Source organism: Lagopus muta, chromosome 2 (genome assembly GCF_023343835.1).
Source record: "Lagopus muta isolate bLagMut1 chromosome 2, bLagMut1 primary, whole genome shotgun sequence".
In the NCBI taxonomy this organism is placed as follows: domain Eukaryota; kingdom Metazoa; phylum Chordata; class Aves; order Galliformes; family Phasianidae; genus Lagopus; species Lagopus muta.
This window is the reverse complement of record NC_064434.1, coordinates 15,131,554-15,154,490: the sequence shown is the minus strand read 5'-3', so window position 1 is coordinate 15,154,490 and position 22,937 is coordinate 15,131,554. Positions and strand designations below refer to the sequence as shown.

The 22,937-nt window shown below is 40.9% G+C and overlaps 1 protein-coding gene across 7 annotated transcripts in view; it reads right to left on the bottom strand.

Annotated features, from left to right (window-relative positions):
* The window catches only part of KIDINS220 (kinase D interacting substrate 220), a 59,267-nt gene extending 36,534 nt beyond the window's left edge, over nucleotides 1–22,733 (bottom strand). For 2 of the 7 annotated variants that reach the window (XM_048935249.1, XM_048935250.1), the window contains exons 1-17: nucleotides 22,575–22,728; nucleotides 18,301–18,448; nucleotides 17,243–17,341; nucleotides 16,271–16,369; nucleotides 14,650–14,748; nucleotides 13,602–13,703; nucleotides 13,029–13,127; nucleotides 11,329–11,526; nucleotides 9,049–9,147; nucleotides 7,136–7,234; nucleotides 6,331–6,429; nucleotides 5,277–5,454; nucleotides 4,727–4,891; nucleotides 4,097–4,276; nucleotides 3,598–3,763; nucleotides 2,524–2,675; nucleotides 313–602 (exon numbers count right to left, since the gene is read on the bottom strand). In XM_048935249.1, the coding sequence (XP_048791206.1) occupies nucleotides 313–602; nucleotides 2,524–2,675; nucleotides 3,598–3,763; nucleotides 4,097–4,276; nucleotides 4,727–4,891; nucleotides 5,277–5,454; nucleotides 6,331–6,429; nucleotides 7,136–7,234; nucleotides 9,049–9,147; nucleotides 11,329–11,526; nucleotides 13,029–13,127; nucleotides 13,602–13,703; nucleotides 14,650–14,748; nucleotides 16,271–16,369; nucleotides 17,243–17,341; nucleotides 18,301–18,408 (2,232 nt within the window). In that variant the 5' untranslated portion in view covers nucleotides 18,409–18,448; nucleotides 22,575–22,728. Of the gene's footprint in view, nucleotides 1–312; nucleotides 603–2,523; nucleotides 2,676–3,597; nucleotides 3,764–4,096; nucleotides 4,277–4,726; nucleotides 4,892–5,276; nucleotides 5,455–6,330; nucleotides 6,430–7,135; nucleotides 7,235–9,048; nucleotides 9,148–11,328; nucleotides 11,527–13,028; nucleotides 13,128–13,601; nucleotides 13,704–14,649; nucleotides 14,749–16,270; nucleotides 16,370–17,242; nucleotides 17,342–18,300; nucleotides 18,449–21,768; nucleotides 21,790–22,489 lie in introns of those variants that run through there. The other 5 variants (XM_048935251.1, XM_048935244.1, XM_048935247.1 and 2 more) reach the window with 5 other exon arrangements.
* Between the last annotated feature and the right edge of the window lie 204 nt (nucleotides 22,734–22,937).

Here is a 22,937-nt window from a genome sequence, read left to right as displayed (position 1 = left end):
CTTTGACAGATTGTTACTTATCCCAAAAATACTTCAGTAAGTTTACAAAAATGAATGCTTATAAAAACTGGAATTCCTCCCAGAAGTGCAAGAGTCCTAGAAATCTCTCTTCCAAAACATTCATTCTTCCAGTCACACTGAAATATACAGCAGCACAGCCTGCTCTGCTTTAAAGTAACAAATTACCCTTAGCCTTGGTTGCTCACCTTTAGAATGTTTAAGAAGTTATTCTTTCTAGTCTCACCATCACCAAAGTAAGTTGGGGGGGGTTGGGTTCACGTCTTTTAAAGGCTAATTCACACAAACACTTACCTTCATGAATCCCTCACTTTTCAGCTTGTGAAGCTTGGAGGCAGCATGGTGAAGACGTTTCCTTTGAGAATTCAAAACTGAATCCATCACTTGCCACCACGTGCGACAATTCAAGATAAAGGCCAAACCAACAACACACGTGACTGAGATAAGAATAGCATTCACTGTCATGTTGGTTGGCTCCACATTAAAAATCGCCAGCAGGGCAACCGCAGAAACAACACAAGACAATATGAACAGGAAAATCACAAAGGATGGGAGACAGCACGTTTTCTTCCATTTCTTTTTACCTAGAAAACAAGTATTTGCTGTTACAATGAACATAAGATGTCATTACAGGTAAATTCATAATATATTAACCTGCACACCTCTTACAATAATTTGCACCAAAGGTTAGTGCACTTTTACAATTCAGTTACAAAAGTAAAAAAAAAAAAAATCACCTAAATTTGCTAAAAATCTTGGAAATCATAAAGCAGAGAAGTTTTAACCTTCAGTTTGTTTCAAGAAATCCATACTGGATTGAAACAACCTTCATTAAGCAGCTTTCACACCAGTAGTATCAGCCCTTTTATGACATCCCTCAGTTAAGTTTATTTCTACAAGTTGAAGGCAAATGGTGAAGTAACTACCTGGTTTTGAACAGAAATCCAATCTTTAGGTAACCCAATAACATTTCCATCGGAGAAATGACTCAAACATGGAAGCCACAATTTGAGATTGAAGCTCTAGGCTCACCCTTTTCTGCATGCTAACACATACACAGAGTACATAAAGAGCAGATGATCACAAGAGCTCAGAGAAGGCTGACTTATCCAGGGTTGATAAGGAAGGGACAAGAGAACACAGCAGTTGTCAGATCAGCAGACCTAGCAATTTAAGGAACAGGCTTTTTGTTGTTTTAACCAAAACAGCACCTTCTGCCTTTGGGAACTGTATGAGCAGAGAAATTCAACACTTGTCCATGTCAAAGAACAGAATACAGTAATAGTCTAACAGAAAACGATGAAAGAAAAAAAATATATCAATATTTGAACTTCAGTGAAAAAAAGCTATTCTGAAAGAATTTCAGACCACATACAACACTCTAGACCAGGGTTTAAGCTGGAAAGGTCTTTCCCATTACTGACATAAGATGACAGGTTTGTGATGCAGTACAAAGCAACAGAAATGCACAATGACAGGACTGAAGGGCAAGAAGCAAAGAATAACGGCTCAGATAAAGATGTGTAGAAGTGAATATAAGTAGGGATGTAAGTCTCCTCTAAATAGAAAGAGACAGGAATGGATTACAGGGGGACTTACAAATCAACAAAGAAATGGCAACTGAATGTGTCTGCGAGTGTAGAGACATAACAGACGTTAAAGATAAGGAAAAGAAAACCATATGGAATGTCTGTGAACATCTAGAGACTTGGAGAGGTTTTGTAAGATCAAATACAGAATTAGAAAGAGCACAAGAAGGCAGCAGAGCCAAAGAACACAAGACTAAGGTAGGACAGGTGAAGGGGAATGGGCAATTACTGCAGCTTATCACAAGAACCAGCACTAAATCAAACCTTGCTTTCAGTGAAATTACAGCACCATAAAAGCTGAAGTTAAGGAGAGCTTCAATGAAGGAGACAAACTAGAGAATGTCTAATACAGAAATAAGGGAGAAAAAAAAATCCATGCAACAGTTTGATAAAGGACATACAGTGAATTTATGAAAGAATAATGAAGAGCAAGTTGTGTTTGGCACACAGGATGTGTCTTCCACCCTGAAGAATATAGAAGAAATATTTCATTTAAGGACAAGATTCCTGTGAGAGGAATCTGTGAGATTCCTCTGTGTGATAAATTCAAGCCTAAATGAGGAGAAACTGAACTCTAAGCAGCAATAAGTTTTCTATGAACTGAAAATTCCCCTTTACCTCTCAGCATCATACGCTGTTCTGCATATTTTTTTTTCAGCAATCTGCAGATGGGACAGAAAAAGTTTCTCCCACTTGGATCAAGTAAGAATACTTCATTTCATCTTACCATATTTGTTAATAAAATCAAGTTAAACAAAGAACACAGAGCATTTTTCTCCCCAAGACAACGAAGAGAATTTCTCCTTCCGCATGATTACAGCAGTTTCTAAAAAGAGCTTCTCCTATGAGGAACAGAACCCCTAATAACAGTGCACTGAAATGGTATAATCAGAAATGCCACTCAGGTAATAAAAACCTTGCGTATCTTCTGTCTTGAAAACTCGAAATAGCCTTGTTGCTAAGAAACCAAATTCTCTTTCACATGCATCAGAGAGGGTAGCAATCATCTCAGCCAATGATGTTTCTCCACCTACACTGGACAGTCTATTGTAGTCCGTGAACAAAAATCTGAAAGAAAAAAAAACATACATGTTATATACTTTGGAAAGCTTGAAATAGTTTTAGATCACCAAGGCAAAAACCTTCCTGCATATCAGTAGCTGAAAGATTTCTTTTATTTGGTTTTTCCTTCCAAGCGGGAAAACATTTAAAATACTTTTTTTTTTTTAAATCTCTAACATAAAATTACACACTTATTTGTCCCATTATCAACTTCTATTTTGGCCCACTTCCTACTCTAAAACTTATTAGATAAAAACGAAGACAGCAAAAATGGTAGCTCAGACAGCAGTAAAAACAAAAATATCTTCACAACCCCAGAGAATAATGTCAACAAGTACTTCTGAAGTCACATTCTGACATTTATCAAATATTCATGGCAGATCAAAAAACATACAGAAGAACATCACATAAAAGCACCACTGGGCTAAATTAACAGCTTCTAAATGACAGCAGTATACAAAACCACAAAACACAGTTTAACTTTTGTGGCTTACAATAAGCTACAAGCTTTGAGCAGCTTGATGCTCTACTTGCAAGAAAACGAAAAAGGTCTTAAAAAGATATCCTAGCAACAATAATCAGTGAAATAAGCATCAAGCATAACTCCCTGGTATAGCCCACTACTAACTTCTTACTTTCTCTGTCACAAATTAATTAAACAAACAAACAACAACACAACCACACATCACCACCAAAAAGCAGCACCTTCCACTGACATTGGCACAGAGTAGCAATAGTAATTTGACAGAGTAGTTTCTTGATCTTTACACCCTCAAGAATTTACTTGCATCAGCCTTCATGGCTGCTCTCCCAACAGGAATCATAACAGCTTTACACAGGACAAAATGCACACATTAATACACACAGTCTGGAAGCATCAGAGCGAATCTGAATTTTCATTCCAGACTAAGCAAGTGAAATAACCAACCTCACAGGTAAAGCTTTAGTGGTTTGCTCTGGTAACTCTGGTGGGTTGACAAACATGAGTTTCAGAAGCAACTCTAAGTATCCAATGTGCCTTGCCAGTCTTGTACTCAGTACCCAGGCCCAGTTCCAGCTCTCACCTTCTCTTCGACCACCGAAATAAATTACAGCTAGAAGAAGGAAAAAAGTCTGTTTTAGTGGAAATTCACAACTGGAAGGAATCATGAAGTTCACATACAGATAGAGAGTGAAGTTCAATGAATTTCAACAATTACGGCCAGAAATGAGAAAGGTAATAGCAACGTAGTGAAGGTAATATGCATGGTTTTTGTCTGTTTTCAAGAACATCTTCTCACAAAGTGCAACACAAGAAAAGGGTCAAAGGAGGTCTTACTTCCCACAAAATCAGGTTTTCCTCTAAAAGTTTATCTACAAAACAGAAACTAATGCTAAAAATAGATATTTAGCAAAAGCCATCAGAAAATACATAAAAACAGACTTACTAAAGAAAATGTAGAGCACTGCTAATAAGCTGAGTGACACTGCTATTCCAAGCTTTGCATCCACTGTGAAAGCAAGCAATAAACCCAAACCTCCACAGAGCAAAAGTGTGAGAAACACAATCAGCCAGGAGAACTGAAACAGAGGTTCAATCTGCTGCCCAGCAAAAGTCTTCATTTCATCTGAAAAACAAAGACCAGTAAACATGTTAAACCATTCTAGACCAAAAGGCACAGAAATCATTATACAGACCCTCATTTATTGAAGATATTTTTTCCTACACTAACTTCTCCCTAATATTGACCAAAACCAATGGAAACTTAACTCATAGTTATAATGGTTATATAGTTATAACTCCTCTTCAAAGAGGAGTGCAAGAAGTTTTCATCCACACAATGAAAAGATGAATAACAAGCAGGAAAGAAATGCTGAAAAGCGTTCTGAATACACAGGAGTTAATGAACACCACACTCAAAAATGAAAAATGCACACTGCTTTTTATTTATGGTGTGGTACACAGATCAGATACAGCACTAGATGAACCAATGGCTGCTGCAAAAGCTATCAACACCAATTTGATGATTTCCACAGGTGTATCTGAACCCACAAGAAAAGGCTACATCAAATTTTACCTTCTAGTTTCTTGAGCAGGAAAGATTTTCCACTTCCCCACTGAGCATATAAGCCCACACAAATAGGTGGCTGCATGGTTGGTTCACTCAGAATATCTGCTAAAGCACTGCTATACAGATCATAACCCAGCATGTCACCATCAGATTCCGTGGGAGACAAATGTCCTGTAAAATAAATACTGTGTTACAGAGCTTTGTTTTAAGAAATCCTATCAGTATGACAATTTTGATACATAAATTTATGACAGGTTTACCTATGTTTGTGTGCATAACCCTCTCATATAAATTATTAGTGTTATTAACACAGCAGTATTGGTGTTACACTCTTGTTGGAACGAACGCTGATCACCTATGTATTATACAATTATCAAAACTATTAGAGCTTACTACAAATTCTCCAACAAAATGACAGCAAATGAAAGAAAATTCCTATGTAACCAAGCCTTCAGTAAAAGTGATTAAGAGAAATGGTGTAGTATGCGATGCCACAGTGCAAAGATTAAAAATAGAAGGTGCGTTTGACCACTTTTAGGCCAATACTTCTACTCACTAGCTCCAAATATCTGTGTTAAAATACTCTTCTGGTGGCTGCAGTCAATGTTGTAAGGTGTTTCCCCGGCTTTGTTGGGTCTATAAAGCAATCTACCGTCTTTTGGATTTCGCAAGAGCAATTCAGCAAGTTTACGGCTTCTTCCACGAATAGCAATATGAAGTGGGGTGTCTCCTTTCTGCAAGTCAGGAAAAAAAGCCAGTAATACCTAACATGAATTCGTAAGATGAAAAGGCAACGTCACACAATCAGAGAATCATTTAGGTTGGAAAAGATCTTCAGGATTATTACTTTTGACCACCAACCTGACCTACTAAGTCCCATCACACAGAAAATACGTTCCACATCCCTCCAAACGCATTATGTACTTGCAGTACACCTTAAGGAACTCTTTACAGCATTAAACCTTACAGTCAGCTTTTTTCCCCCCTTGAAGAAGTATTCTAAAGTTAAAAACAAAACAAGTGCAAAGGTAAAGGCCTCATAACGCATTAAGGCATTATCTTCTTTCAACGGTCATGGAAACCACAGTCTCTACTTAGAAAACTAGTCTGCTAGCAAATTCAGAGACCTGTATGGAATAGGAGAATGATTTCAATGTCTGCACAGATCTCTCAAAAAAACTGTAAAGTTTCCTTATTACACCAAATCCAAAATACCTCTTCTGTGCCTGAGATATAAGACTAAGTTCTAAGAGGTGCCAACAGTATCAAATAAATACCCCAGTACTGAAGAGGTTTACCAAAGTAGATAACACGAGAGGTCAGTAACAAATCATTGTTATCCATCTTTGGCATTGCTTAGTTTAGTGGCTGATAATCAAAATTAAAAAATGACTGGCTGGCAATTAACATAACCAGATCTATACTCTTTTTTGAGCATATTAAGGATCAGTATTTCTCTGTGAAATTCTTATTCCTGACACAGAATCTCCATCCACGTGACTGCAATAAAACCTATTTCTGTTTTAGCCTGAGCAGTTCACATTAGAATTTGGTTGCAAAACAAAAACGATTAAATATACTGAGTAAATGAACACATAAATATTCTTTACCTTGTCTACAGCAGAGACCTTAGCTCCTTTGTCCAGAAGAAGCTCCACTATTTCAATATTTCTCATTTTGGTTGCCTTGATAAGTGGCGTTTCTCCATCCTGAAAGTAAAAGCAAAGCCCAATTTAAAAACGAAACAAACACACACTAAACCTTCCTTGTATACTCAATAACAAACAAAAAGCAGCAACAGTGCAACAAATCAAATCCTACAATGTGATAATTTTCCAAATGTTATTTTGCAGGTAACAACCCTTCAGCATGCCTGTGCTCAATAAAGAATCACAGACACTACTAGAGATTGATTGAACAGCAGCAAAAAACCACATGTGCAGAATGCATTTCTGCTAAGCATCAAATAGAGAAAGAGTGGACAGAGATACAATGAAAGATATTTGAGAGGAGAGGCAAATCACTTCTGTATGTAACATTTCCCTATTTTTTTTTTAATAATATTTTTTTCATTCACTGGATGATGAACTCAACCAAGCTTAGTAATACCAGAAGGCTCTTCTCAGACTTCCCAGTACCAGCTTGCTGCTGGTAGTGTCAGCTGTGCTGAGGTAAAGTATGGGCAGATACTCATAGTTCCAGTTAGCAAGTGATCAAGTGGACATTAACATCACTGAAAAGAAATTGTGTATTTCAGAAAGAAGGAAAAAATAAGTTATTTATTTTAAACAGCACCCAAGATACTCATACTTCATAATACCAAAAATCATAAGTTTTTGTGATCTTAACATCATGTGGGAATTGAGAGAAGATGTTAAACAAAGCAAACCGTGCTCTCAAAACTCTCATGCTTACCTTTGTATACGTTTCAGTATCAGGGTTGCACTGCAAGATGTCCCTCACCATTGTAGCATTTCCTTTCTCAACTGCCCAATATAAAGCAGTTTTATTATCCTAAAAAAAAAAAAAAAAAAAGCAGCACTTTAATACTATAGGATTAATTTCAAAACCAACATAAAATGCAATCACTATACTGAAAACAGCACATAAATCAGCAAATTTTAGTATAGTTCAGGGCAAATGGAAATGCTACCAGCTCTAATTGGTACCAGCAGTACCTGGTGGGGAAATCTGGCTAAAGAATACAAAATCTATTTTAAAAACCAGAAGAGAATATCTTGAGAGCTCTAGCAACCTGAGAGAGCCAATCTGCCGTGAAACATCTTCCAAAACACATCTCCAAAAACTATACATGGGTTTTCAGTTGTAACTCAAATACATAGGTTTTCTAACAAAATAAAACAACTTTTTTTTTTCTTCCTCTGTTATGTAGTATTTATGTTTCTCTGTTTTTTGTTTGCTTAGGGGTTCTCGTTTTAATGGAGCCTTTAAAAAGGAAAAGTTCAGAAAGATCTTCTTTATGGCATAGCCAATAAAACCACTGTACTGGTGGACTGGTTGGTTGTTACAACAAAAGAACAATATTCACATTGGAAAGCTATAAACAGACTTGAAGGTCAACACAAAGCATCAGTATGCAGATCAGCCACGCAACACACTAAAGCAGGAGGAAAGGCTGACAGCTGCAAATCTCCTTACATTATGTTTTCTTTCCCCTCTCCCCAGTAATACATACTAACCCAGGAAACCTCTGACTGCACCTTTTTGTAGCCTGTAGTGGCAACTGCCCTGCAACTAGTTTCTTTTTGAGGCATATTTGCGTAGAGGCATTTTCAAGAAAGGTCTCTAAACACAAACTTGCTTCTAAGCAGCCATTACAGCTCCAACCGTACTTTCATTTGCAGCTCTTCCTCTCTCACTTCTGGGCTTCACAGCAAACTGACTTTAAAGCCTTTCTCACCAGTTTAACAAACCTGCTCACTGAGATTTCTTTCCTCTCAGGTCACCTCTTCCTCAGCCATGAGCTTCCAACAGGACACCAGAGTGAGGAAGCTGATTCCTTGCTAACATCAGCTGCAAAGCCAGACTCTGGTCTACTGGATGCTCACAGCTAAGCCTTTCACCTGAGCTCCTCTTCATTTCCCAAGCACTAGTTCACAAAACCCTAAAGTCACTTTCTATCTGCTCAGGGTCTCCCCTGAGCTCCCAGTATCCGTGGAGATGGAGCACAAAGAACACGTGAGCTAGGAGGCCAGGCAGAGCTCAGCAATGCTTCCAGAACACCACAGAAGAAAGCAAGTTGAACATAGAATAAAAGTGCTGAGCTCAGCTAAGAGAGCTTTTGGAAGAGTACAAACAGAACCCTACACAAAGGACAAAAACGGAAAGGAAGGGCAAGCAGAAAATAGAGAATCCACTGCCAATAACTGCTTGTTGCAGCAAGGAAGTTTGCTAAAGAGGGAACCAATCAAATACAGGGACATATACCCCTGTTGGCAGTATAAAAAGTACCAAATAATAGAATATTAAGTGTATTAAAATACTTCACACTATTTTAGATCTGTTTAAGCCTTTATTTCATCATCAGTGCTGGTGGAGTAAGTTCTGTTTACACCCTTTGCATTTCAACCATTATGAACAGCAGCTAAAAGTTTCTGCTTAGCATACCATTACAGTTACATACACTCAGTCTTTAAGACTGCACTGCAACACGACATTTTGAACATTTGATGGGAAGCTGAGCTCCCTATAGAGCAGAATTTGAAAAGCTTTTTAAAGCCCTGTTTTTAGACACACAGTGTAATTGTTTGATATCCACATTCACAACCTATTTAAGGAGGAAGTGACATGTACACTGTTGTACTTACCTGACCTCTGATGTCTATATCAGCATACTTATGGAGCAGGGCCCTGACAATTTCAACATGACCTCCTCTAACAGCCCCAATCAGCACCGTGTCTCCGCTCTGGAAAAATTGTGAAGGAATAGTGAAGGTGAATTAACTCTGTTCAGCAAAAAAAGAAAGCCAACATGAAAAATAATGGCAGCCTCCAAAGAGACATTGTGCTTGTGCACTCTTTAAAAGAAAGATGAAAAAAAAAACAAATTAAAAACCTGAACAGCCAAAACAAAACTTTCAATCTCTGATTGAAAATAACAGATATACAGCTGTACATATATTTTGTTTTTTGCAAAGAGATTAAGTATAACAGACTCATGGGCAAAACAAACATCCAAGGAATGCATATCCATCTTAAACAACTAAAGCCTGAACTACTAATGGGGAGGAAGAAGATCAGCTGTTCTCTATGTTCATAAGACAACTAAAACTCACGATAATCACAGAATCATAGAATGGTTTGGGTTGGAAAGGACCTTTAAAATCGTCCAGTTCCAACCCCCTGCTATAGGTGGGGACACCTCCCACCAGACCAGGGTGCTCACAGCCCCATCCAGCCTGGCCTCGAATGCTTCTAGGGGAGGGGACATCCACAATCTCACTGGGCAACCTGTTCCAGTGTCTCAGCACCCTCACAGTAAAGAATTGATTCCTAATATCTAGTCTAAATCTCCCTTCTTCCACTTTAAAACCACTTCCCCTTGTCCCATCACTACCTGCCCTTACACAGAGTTGCTCCCCATAAGTAATAACCTCTTTAAAGTCAGTCTGGAATGTTGGCTGCCTTCTTTGGACATTCAAAAACGACAAAGGATTTTCAAGATTTCTCTGGAGTGAGTGAGTGAGTGTGTATGCACAGACTTGACTGCTACCCAGTTTACACTCTGTCATAAGAGAGAAAAGAAGCCCAAAGGCTGGTTTCAGCTCTAATTAATTGAAAGGTTATTTTGCTGTGGTAAATTGAGTTACAAAAGTGTAAAACAGTTACAGTTTTGCTTAAGGCTTCCCATTTTAACACACTTAAGAATCCATCATCATTTCAGAAAATGAAATCCTGAAATGACTTCTTTAATAATTATTTTATCACAGAACAAGAAAAATAAATGAAAGTACAGCTAAATCACAGACGTGGAAATCAGTTATAAACCCGAGCAGTAGCAGGTCCTCTATCAACTGCAGTCATTATGCATCTGGCTAGCAAACAAGAGATTTTCCTTTTTCAAAACCTACTCTACAGTTTGAAACTAGAACTACTTGTTGTCTGATGTATTTTGGAATGCATCTGCACTGTAAGTTGTCATTTATTCTTCCCAAAAGCACAGAAGAATACACAGCTGCAGCATTTTGTTAAAGAAAAGGTGGAAAGGGAGATTCTAAATATATTTTCTTAAACGTTTAAAGTTTTGCCTTGGTATGTAGTCTGGATCAAAGTCTTTGTCCAGTGCAGCACTGCAGCTCAGCACAAAATCATCTACTATATGCATAAAGCTGAGACATGAAATATGGGAAAATGCATCCAAAACTCCTTTTAAAATTACACAACAAATACAAGGATGTTTTTCTCATCTCTCTGCAGCCCTCAAGGAATTCACTTTTGGACTGAAACACAATTTAGGATAATAACACCTTAAAACCATGTCACCACCCTGAAATAAAATCATAATCTTGACAGAGGCACCTAAATTTAGGTATCTAAGCCTCTATTATGCCCTTGGCTGCAGTGCTGCCTCTGCCACTTCAGAAAACAATGAAGTCAAGGCAGCACTGCTAACAGTCCAAAGCACATCTATGTAAGCATCTGAAAAAAGGCCTGAGTGGCCAGTGTAATTCTCACTCTAGCTGCTCAGAGGTACACAGTGCATCTACACATCACATCTACGTGTCTTAGTGGAATTCTTCCTCTTGTATATGGAATTTTCCTAATAAAATGTTTTTTAAATGTTAAAGATGAGGGGTGGCATTGAAAGAAGTATATTATTATTTCCAGTATCCGTTTACTATTTTAATAGCATGATCATGAATATTAATATACGAAAAACCACCCCAAAGCGGCACACTAGCACTAAAATTTTGGAGTTGTTTCATTTTAAAAAGTGATTTTACTTCCTCTCTCTTACAGCAGCCACTTCAAATAGCTGCAGCACTGCAATACACGGAAAGACCTCTGGGTGGCAGAAGCATTAAACAACGTACCCACACATTTGCACTCCATACACTGGTATTTAAACGGTAAGAAAGTTTACTCACTCTGTCAGGAATATTCACGTAAGTTCCAGCATCGAGAAGATCCTGCACGATCTCCGTATGCCCTTCCTTTGATGCAATCATCAAAGCTGTATTTCCATCTTTATCAGTTAAGTTCACGTTTGGGTTCCTTTTCAGGATTTCTTTCACTGAGTCGGTGTAGCCACCCTTAACTGCCACAATAAGTGCAGTCATTGAATTCTGTCAACAAACAAATAAAGAGATTTTGTTTCACAGTCAATATAGACCTCATCGCTGCATCAGCTTAAATAACAGAAGAATACCCGATGATGCATCTTTTTTAGGGATCCAAATGTTTCCTTAGCTTTACATCCTGATGTTCATATACCATGCTTATGCTTTGCACTAAAAAATAAAAAGCTAAAATGGAAAGAGGAAGAAGAAAAGAGATACTAACACTACAACAAGAAAACGTTTTAAATGTAAATGGAAAAGTTCACTTTAATTGAACTCCTGAATGTCACAGGCACTGTGCAATCATCTTCCTGCCACATGAGAATTTAGTATTATCACAATCACCAAGGTTGACACAGACCTCCAGGATCATGCAGTCCAACTGTTCACCCACCACCAATATTTCCCACTAAACCATGTCCCCCAGTACAACATCTAAACGTTCCCTGAACATCTCCTGGGACGGTGACTCCACCACCCCCCTGGGCAGCACATTTCAGTGCCTGACCACTCTCTTCTGGTGAAAAAGTTTTTCCTAGCATCCAACCTGAATCTCCCCTAGTGCAACCTGAGGCCATTCCCTCTCACCCCATTGCTACTTACACAGTAGAAGAGACCAGTCTCCACCTCTTCACAACCTCCCTTTAGGTAGCTGTAGAGAGCTGTAAGGTCTCCCCTGAGCCTCCTCTCCTCCAGACTGAACAATCCCAGCTCCCTCAGCCGCTCCTCATAAGCCCTGTGCTCCAGACCCCTCACCAGTTTCATTGCCCTTCTCTGGACACGTTCCAGGGCCTCAATGTCTTTCTTGCAGTGAGGGTCCCAAAACTGAACACAGCACTCGAGGTGCGGCCTCACCAGTGCTGAGTACGGGGATGATCACCTCCTGCTCCTGCAGGCAATGCTACTTCTGACACAAGCCAGGATGTCACTGGTCTTCTCGGCCATCTGGGCACACTGCTGCCTCATGTTCAGCTGAATGCTGACCAACTGCCCCAGGTCCATTTCCACCTCAGTATTCCAGGCACTCTACTCTTAGCTTTGTAGTGTTGCCTGGGGTTGTTGTAGCCAAAGTGCAGGACCCAGCACTTGGTCCTGGTTGAAATCCATCTCATTTTATCTACTATCAAGGTGTCAACACTATTCAGAAAGAGTTGGGTTTTCTTGTTTGTGCTTTTTATACGAACTTCAGAAATAATCATACAAATAACAAAAGCTGTCCTACATAATTTTCCATTCAGTTTTATTTAGTTTGAACCAGTATTTTCAATTACTTGTTATTTAAATTGCTAAATAATGAAATCTGCTTTAATTAGAAATAAAACAACACACAACTGAAACTTAAAAAAAGAAACCAGCCAACCCTAACTTCAGAAAAGTTGTAACTGTCACTAGCATTTTCAAAAGGCATGCTGAGTTAAATCTATTTGTATTTGCAAATATCTGAACATATGTTAATAGCACAGATGTACATGCCTCCACCTTTCACTGGAAAACAAGCAGTTACTTACAGCTCCTTCTTGATCAACATCAGCTCCCATTTGCAGCAAGTATTTCACACAATCCAAATGGCCTTTCCTAGCTGCCCACACCAATGGGGTGGTTCCGTACTGCAGAAGTATTGCAAAACATTTTGTCATATTTAGTATCTTCTACATTTTAGTACTCATCCTATGCTTAAGTCGTTTGCTATTACAAAGACAAAACTTCATTATAAAAAATTGATACATGAATCTGAAAAGCCACTAACACTTTTTTTCCTAAAGATTCTAGCAATAAAAGCTATTAGTCTATGCAACTAGTGGCTTAAAGAACAGAAATACCTTCCACTGAAACAAGTGTTCACAGCCATCCTAGGGAAAAACTTCCAGCATTTATAATGACTTACTCAATTACACTAATTCTAAGCTTATAAGCAAAATATAATGTCAAACATTAAACTACTTGACACATTTATTTATAGATAGATAGACATTTCAACTACTGCAATCATTTTCAGATATTACAGGCAAAGAACACAATTCATTTTTACAAGAAATGTACCAATCCTTAATGAAATGAAATCTCACAAAAACATAACTTACTTTGTCAGAGCAGTTCACTTTAGCTCCGTGCTGCAGTAAGAGATGGACTATATCCGAGTGGCCCCGTCCTGCTGCCCAAATAATTGGATAAACACTGTATTGCTTGGAAGAAAAAGAATACAGGATGAACCACAAGGATGAATACTGCTTTTAATTTTTCAAACACATTATTGATGTACTGATCACAGTACTCCAGGAGGTGATGAACTCGCAGGAGAAGGAATACACAGAATAAATCTAATAACATATAATGTTTCCTAGCACATTGTGTAGATGATGGCTAAAAAGAGGCTGCTGTTTTGAAACAATTTTCTAACTCCTTAAACAAGGCTTAAAAATTCACATTCACGTTTGTAATGGAAGAGGAAAATCAAATCAGTTATGCTTTATTCCCTAAGTAATCAACACTGCAGATCAACTGTGCCATGCAGAAGCTCCATACTCAAAGAAGAATCAGAATGGGACACAGTCAGAAAGGGAAGTGGCTGATGGTTTTCCCTTTAGCAGTCATTACTGCATCAGCCACCAACTTGCTTATGTTGTCATTCAAATGTCAAGAAACCACCTGTCAAGATGCATGTGATATATATATTTCTTTAATAAGAATGCTTATAAGTTGAAATAAATTTCAAAATCCTAACTACGTAATTCTGCCTCACAATTATGGCACATCATTCTACAATCTAGTTCAATTGGTAACTTATGGAACAATTAAAACAAATTGTTTCTAACCTAACAGATCAGTTACTCCATTAATGTACACAGATGCAGAAAAATGACAATGGTTAGGCAAGCAAGATTACATACACTATTGATTTCCTCTATTATCTCCTCTCCTGCTGATCTGAACCTTACTAAGAGGTACTCAATTACTTTAATTAAAAAAACAGTGGCTGCCATACAAAATCAAAACAATTACTTCCATTAATAAAGTACAATGATTAATGTTATACTGTAGAAGATGCTAATCAAGGGAAGATTAGGATTCCAGATGTCAAACATCTTGCTGGGGAACAGAAAATAGATGGTTCTTAAGGCAAACACTTACCATGCCAGTGATGTTTGGATTTGCTCCCTTCTCGAGCAGCAGCTTTGCTACTTCAGTACGGCCTTTATATGAAGCCCACATCAGAGCAGTCCATCCTCCCTGGCAAGCACAATTCAAGCAGACACCATCACTGAAAAATACTCTCTAGAAAGCTAATTGTAGACTGTTACTTAACTTGCCATTCTTCAAGTCTGAAATGTAACAAGGACTGACTCCACAACCTTATAATCCTACTTATGTTACAAATGCATGTGTGCTAACACTGATTTCCCACTGTGTGCAAAGCCTGGCAGAGTACTGCACCTCAAACATTCCTGATTTTCTGTGAACACATCACTCAAACTTCAATTGCATACAAACCAACGATTGGACAGATCAAAAAGAACAAATTACTTTAAAACAAAAGGCCAGAATTCAAATCAGTCAACTTGAAGGACTTATTTTTGATTTGTCTAACAGACACCTACATGTTCTACTCAAAGTAACTGCGTAATGACTCCCTCCTTCCTGACAGATGCCACGTGTCCTTGTAAGGGAGCAGTTAAGAGCAATTAGCTTTAAACCTTACAGATGCGGTCATTTCAGTTTGTAAACACGGAAACAAAGAGGTTTCATCATCTTAGGCATGTGTTAGGTCAGGTAACCAAAGCTAACTTTAAAGCAATGCCTCTGTTAATTGCAAGCACAATTTTTGTTACTCTCTAGTAGATATTTTCCGAGGTCAAGGTCCCTCTCAGACTGACACAGGCCTAGAAACACAGTGCTTGCCAAGCAGGCGTGACCACCATTGCAATATTAGGAAAAAGCACGACATGGCAGCATGCCTCACTCTTCAGAGTGAAATCGCAATTAAGGGAAGCACTTCAAGTCTCTTAGTGGTTTCCCAATTTAAGCAGAACAAAACTGGTTTTCTGAGGGGTATCCAGCTTTCACTTCTGCCAAGAGAGACATTTGTAGCCCTGCAAACTAGCAACCAAGCACTCTAACCTTCATCAAACATGCAAGCTATTTCTCCAATTCTTCAGGTGGACTGGACTTCACTTTTCCACATTAAAAATTCAGCAAAATAAATGAAATCAAGTGCCAGCATACTGAGGACAAGGACTGCTGGATGGGCCATCACAGCTGCACTGATCAAAAGCAGATACAAAGAGGCAGCTTCTGAAAAGGAATCACAGAATGGCCTGGGTTGAAAAGGACCACAATCATCATCCAGTTCCAACCCCCTGCTATGTGCAGGGTTGCCAGCCACCAGACCAGGCTGCCCAGAGCCACATCCAGCCTGGCCTTGAATGCCTCCAGGGATGGGGCATCCACAACCTCCTTGGGCAACCTGTTCCAGTGCATCACCACCCTCTGTGTGAAAAACTTCCTCCTAATATCTAATCTAAAGGAGTAACATTTTACAAAAATATTAACCAAGGAATGGTAAGAGAGACACACAAGAAAACCACTGTGATAACAGCATTTAAATATTTTCCATTATAGCAGCATTGATACAGTACATAGAAGAAGAATAAGAGATCAATGCTTTTAATAAATTGAACATTTCTAACTTCCTAAATTGTTTCTGTCACTAAAATACAAAAATCTTTCAGTCTCACAACAGGACAACACATACCAAATCCCTATGCTCCAAATTGACACCGTAACTGAGAAGTTCTGCTATGATGGCTTCATGTCCTTCTTTAGCTGCCGAAATCAGAGCTGTCCAGTTATCCTAAAAAGGGAAAAATAACAAGCAATATTCAGTATTACAATACTGGCTTAATACTACAAGATTGTAACAACCACTGCATTGTTTTTCAAGTGTAAATTTGCATGACAGAAAACGCACAACTTCTTTATAGTTATCTTTTAAAATAACACATAAAAACTGTAAGTACCCTGACAGTTATACAACTGGCATTACAGACTGCAAATCATCTCCGCCCCTCTCCTATCAGCCTCCACTCCTCAGTTCACTACAGATTAATTTCTTAACACTTTCACAGGAGAAGCAAAACCTAAGAAGTGAATAATGCAAAGTCACTTAGAACTGCTGGCCAGGAGCAGACAGTGACTAGCAGCACAGAAAATGGGGTGGCCCGTTTCCACATACAATGAATGCCAGCACCCAAGGAGCTAACGTACTGGGAGTCTCGACCAGTGCCCTGCCTCTTTTGTCTGTGATTTTGCTTCAGGGGGATCCAACTTCATTCTGCTGCTACTTCAGGTGGCTGCAGGCCCTCTTTTCTACTTGTCTCTGTTCTGGCTTTCATGTGCAATAATCCTTTAACCTAAATTCTCCCTCAGTATTTACTGAGAAACACAAAAACCAAACAAAAAACAAGCCTAACAGACCACATCACTAATGCCACAAGAAAAATCACTTGGATATCAACTCTTTTGATGCAGTATTGCTCTATTTCACCTGTCCTCTCATTTCAATGACAGCCAACACTACATTACATACAGCCAACATTGTAATTCCTTTTTACAGTACCATTTCCCTACAAAAATAAATAAATAAATAAATAAAAAATCAGCAGCAGCATTCAGCATTCTTCTCTGTCTGTGGTTAGGTACTGCAACACACAGTGCTAATACTTACTGCATCCTCCAAGTTGCAATTAGCTCCTTTCTTGAGAAGCTCCTGGACAATTTCTAAATTGCCTTGCTCAGCAGCCAACATGAGTGGAGTCTGGCCATTCTGCAATTAAAACGACACGTAAAAAGCGATGCATTGAGAAGTGACACAAATTATGCATATATACTAAAAAATAAAAGGCCCCAAACTACGGAAGACTATAAAGTTCAGGTCCCAGTTTCCAGCTGCCAATGAGAAGCAGTGGAAAGGCTTACTTCTCCAGAGCTCACCCTCAGGCAAGTCACTGCCACCAGGGAAGTCCTGGCACTGACAAGCCTTGCCAGCAGTCTTTGTAGACACGCACCCCTGGGGCTGGCAGGCATTCTGTTCTGTAGTTCTGTTCTTACCCAACTCCTGGGAGAGGGAAGAGAAGGTCTTGGCAAGTCCAAAACTAGAAACAGAATTGTGCTCAATGCTGTTGAATTCCAAAGAAGAGCTAACATTTGAACAAAACTCCTGATATTGATGCATATAAACAGTGTGTAGTTTCCCCAGTGCAAACCTTCCTCATGGGTTTGAAACTGATGCAAACCATACCCATGTCCAGAAATTACCTTCTCCAATGCAAAGATATCAGAAGAAACATTTCTAAGCAACAAGTGGTTAAGCAGTGGAATGCTGACTTGAGGGGACGCAGGACTTCCATCCTTACAAATTCCAGATTTCTCTCTGCTAAGTCCCTGAGCACCTTGATCTAACCATGAAATGAGCTCAACCATGAGGTACACATAACTGCCTCTGTGAACTCAGAAACAATTCCCAGCTGCAGATACCATCTCCATCCACAAAGTAAGCATAGATCTGCATTTTCCAGCTCAGAAGAACACTGAGAAAACAATTACAACTAAGGATGCTGAAGAGCTCACAGACACTGAACTGTATGCTCAGTCTGTACAAAGGTAAGTAAACAGCTGAAAATAAAGCTGACATTTTTGTATTTACTAGCGTGGTCTCACTGATTCTACTCATTACTTAATAAAAAAAGCTGCAGTATGAAACAACCTTTTCAAGAGCCACCTTACCTCATTTCTCTCATCTACGTCCCTGCATTTCTCCAGCAGTGCTTTCAGAGCAGGAACATTTCCTTCTTCTGCATAGGTCAGCAGACTCTGATTCATCAGACTTGCCATCTTCACACAGTATTTAGAATGCTTCTGTGACAAAGCTTATCTGTATTAAAAAAATAATAAGAAAGCATAAGTAAAGGCGATGAGTTAATTCTGACATTATAAAACAGAAATTGTACATGTCAATACATCAGTAGTCGTGTACAAAGCTCCATTAGTCTCCTAAATAAAATACTTTAGAGATCAAACACTGCATTACAATGAAAAGGCAACTGCATAATTTCTCTAGGTTTCAGCAACAGAAGTTTCTTTATTTTTTAGGTTCTGGCCAAATGGGAACTATGAATGCAATGCACGGCAGTCTTTCACACACATAAATGTTTCTGCATACATAACACTGTGGGAATACCTGTACAGCTACAGATACATGCAACATATACACTAGTTGTGTACAGTGCAACCCTTATGGAGATAAGCACAACAACGAGACCACTCAGCATTACCAAACAGTGATAATAACCTCAATTACAGTCACACAGGACTTTGAAGAGCACCATTTATCAAGCAAGTTTTCAGCAACTGGATCCAGACATGCATGTTGTCATCTTCCTACGCAAACACGACACGGCTTCTGTCGACTGACACGCAAGATGGGAGAGCGCTCTTGGTTAAGAGACAGCACTAAGGAACAGAAGACTTGCTGTGAAGCTACATAAACTGCAGGTACAGCAGAACAAAGGGAGAAGAGAGGACAAGCAGGAATGTAAATCACACCCTTAAACCCAGGCTTCAATCTCAAGATCAAATTCCAAAGCAGATTTAGGCACCTGAGCTCTCCGTGCTCCAGACTTCCACGCGACAAGCAAAATACGTGAACCAAACAGCGTGACTCAGACACTATTTAAGACCCAAACCTCAAATCTGTTCCAAAGAAGCCCAGACTTGGCACACAACACCCAGTTTCCATAGGCACTGCACAAACACACGGCCCCTCCCACAAGAAAAGTCAGAAACCAAAAGGCATGGTGTGCTCAGCACGTAGCTCAGTACCACGGAGCAGGGGAGGGTAAGCAGCAGCACAGCCTTGTGAGCATGCAATTGGTTTGGTTGTTCTGCTGTTTGAGTTGTGGGTTTTTGTTTTTGGTAGGAGGAAAAGCTAATTGAGAGGCTGCAAACTTAACAAAAGAAAAAAAAACACCAAAGCACACCAAAAGTGGAAGACTGAAAGGAAGCAGAGTGATTACAGGGATTCAGTACCCGCACTTGAGTACTTACTGTCATTTTAGCTACAGAAATGCCACACAAGCAGCCTCCCTCCCAACCCATCCGGACTTCCGAGCCCTGTGCCAATGGCACAGAGCTTCTCAGGTAATCAAGATGCCACTCGATGTTCACATTCACATTCCCTCTATCCTTTGTACACATCCTGACAGAAGCCCACACAACCCAACTCGCCGCTCACTCTCACTCCACTACCCCTGAGCAGCACCCCAGCTCCTTCCTGCAGCCTCAGCTCTCACCCTACTTTCCACATACAGTAAACTGAGGATATGTTTAAAATCACATGCTAAACACAATTGCCATGTCTTACAGAGAAATTACACAATGCATTTGCAAGCAAAGTTCAGCCAGTAAATTCTCAGCTGGCATGAAAAGGAAAAAAAAGAACTCAGCAGTCCTTGCGCTTCAAAGTGGAGCTCTTTGCTTCATGTTCCTCACTGCTCAAATTTGAAAGGCAAAGGCAGCCCTGCTGCCTTACAGATAAGTTTCTGCTCCAGCAATGCTGCTGGAACTCCCAGTTATCATGATGCACAGCTGCTGCCTCACCTCTGGCATGAGCCCTCAGGTGCAACCGAAACCTTTGGCTCACAGCACAACACGCTAAAACACACACCTGGAGCTGCTTCTGCAAACCCTACGTTAACATTCCTTGTTTGTACATGAGAAAAGCCATTGGGGTGAGCCATCTCTATGGGTGACACTACCAGTCTTCGTTATGCCTCACTGTCACAAAGCATGCCCTTCTTAGAACAGGTAACGGTCCACTTTATAAATCAAGAACAATGAAATCCAACATAAACACCCTGGATTTCATACCCCATGCGTTTATATGGCACTTCTCAGGCAAGGCTTCTGGAGCTCCTAAGGACCAAAGCCACCACAGGCTCTAGGAAAGGACTGTGGAGAAGAACAGCAACATCCATTCTAAAAACATAACTGATTTTTATTTTTATTTTTTACTTGCTTCAATAAACGTGCCTGAAATCAGGCTGAAGTTTGTGTGTGGTATTTTAACTCACAGCAGCAACTCAGTGCAAGCGGAGCCCAATAAGCAAGGCCCACTTTACTATGTAATAAGATTAATTATTGTTACGGAAATTATGCAGACTGTAGGGGTGCTCAGCAGTAAGACGGGGTTTCTTCCAATGCTTTAGATTTCTTTTAAATTACCATAAATGCTTTAGATCAAGACTGTGGCCATGGCTAGAAAAATAAGGTCATTTGCTGTGTTGAAGCACAACACTTCTCCAACAGCAAGGTTCCTGAAGCATGTGGTCATACAGCAAGAAAAGCACACTGCCAACACAAACGTCAACAGCACTTCCTTTTCCAAAAGAGAGAATGAGAACTTAATCCCTGCCAATCCTCAAAGCACCCAATACATAGACAGTCATAAACGTGCTTCATTTAAAGCATTTGTTTTGCTTTCAGACACAGAGCGAGTATTTTCACAATCCCGAGCTTCTATCATTTAAATCTAAGAACCTATGTGGAAACTGATACACACTGATTTCCCCCACTAATGCCAGCCACTTCTCAGCCAACAAACTTACTTATTCCCAATCCAACCTTCTGAGCTTGGAATGCTCACAATGCCCAGGGATGGCACAGCCCAGTGCTTTTGGACACAGAGAACAAACCAAGAGAGGACAAGATGTATTCAGAGCACAGAGGGTCAGGTGAAGGTAACGTTTGCACAAGGGTTAAGCCGTTTGGGTTTGGATTAACCACCTCTCCCCTCCTGCACTGAAGCACACGTTATCACTGCTTTGGAAAGACTGCAAAAATTTGCTGATTTATAGAAACATCGTTACTCTCAACTGCATTATCAGTCCTTCACGACACCTTATTACTTAACATACATATTTAATAAACATCAGAATAGCTGACAAGCCAGATGTAAAATGACATGAAGCGATTGAAATCTTTAAGTACTCCTTCTATTGGGACTGCCAAGATTTCACTTAAATAACATTTCTGAAACAGCTGAAACGAGGTTCTAAAATACCAACTTCTGGCAGCCAGAGGAAGAATGAAACCTGAAGAAAGCTTCTGTAAACAACCTGCACCCCCATCACTTCTCCAGCTCTAGAGAGTAGGAAATATGGGGAAGCTGCAAACAAGCAAACCATCCCAACTTACCCAACCAACGCTCCAGGTGCCAAATACCGTAGGGATGAGACGTTACTAAAGACAGTACAGACTGGAGGTTAAATCCCAACGCTGGCAATGGGCTTTACACCTCAGCAGAGAAACTGCTCTGCCTCTAAGGCAGAACGAGAACGTGCTCGGTGCACAGTGAGGTGTTCCAGAAAACAAACAAACACACACACAAAAAAACTTATCCTGTACAACAGAACGCGCTCGGCCCTCCAAACCACCGCTTCAGGGTTGCCATGCCCGACACGCTGGCCCCGGCAGGGCCCGGCCGGGAGCAGCGCGGCCGCTCAGGGAGGCGGCGGCGGCGGCACGGATCGGCCCGCAGCGGGGCTGCCGCCTGTCAGCGGCGGAGGCCGCAGCTCGGAGTCGGCAGGCGCGCCGTGTTTTGACCAGACGTACGTTTCTCAATCACAGAGTTACTTTAAATAGCCGCTATTGCAGAACAAAGAATAAACATCCATTCCGTACGCAACACGAGCGTTTTCCCAAGCACCCGGAGCTGACGACAAAGCCTTCCTTTCGCGTTCCATCTCCTCGCTCCCGGGAGGAGTCTAACGGCCACCCCCGAGCCCCGCACGCCTCCCGCTCCCGGCCCCGCAGCGCCGGCCCCACCGTGCCCCGCGCCTTTGTTCAGCAGCCGGAGCCCTTCCGGCCTCTCCCGCCTCCCCCCAGCTCTGCCCCGCTCCGTCCCCGCCCCGCTCACCCCGAAGCCGGCGGGGCGCGGCCTTGCGGGGGCTCCCCGACCCAGCGGGCCGTCACAGGGCACCAGGGCTCCGAGCTCCACTCACCTCCCCTCGGCCTCGGCGGCCATCTTGCCTCTCTCTGACCGCCTCCCTCTGCCTGGCGGTCACGTGAGGGGAGACGGCACCGCCCGCCGCCCTCAGACGAGCCATGCCCTCCTCCGCGCCCCCAGGCAGCAGGGCTGGTCGTGCCGTGCCGTGCCGCGCCCTGCCCGGGGACGGGGAGGCGCCGCTAGCGGGCGCCGCTCACGCTGAACGGCCCCCCAGGGGCCGCGCGTTAATAAGCGTTAATAACCGGTTCTAAACGGATCGTCACGAAGCTCGGAAAAGCTTGCCCGGGAGCCCTGGCGGGCCTGAGTCACCCACCGCACGGCGCCCTGCCGCGGGGAGCGGCCCGGGATGGGCACTGCA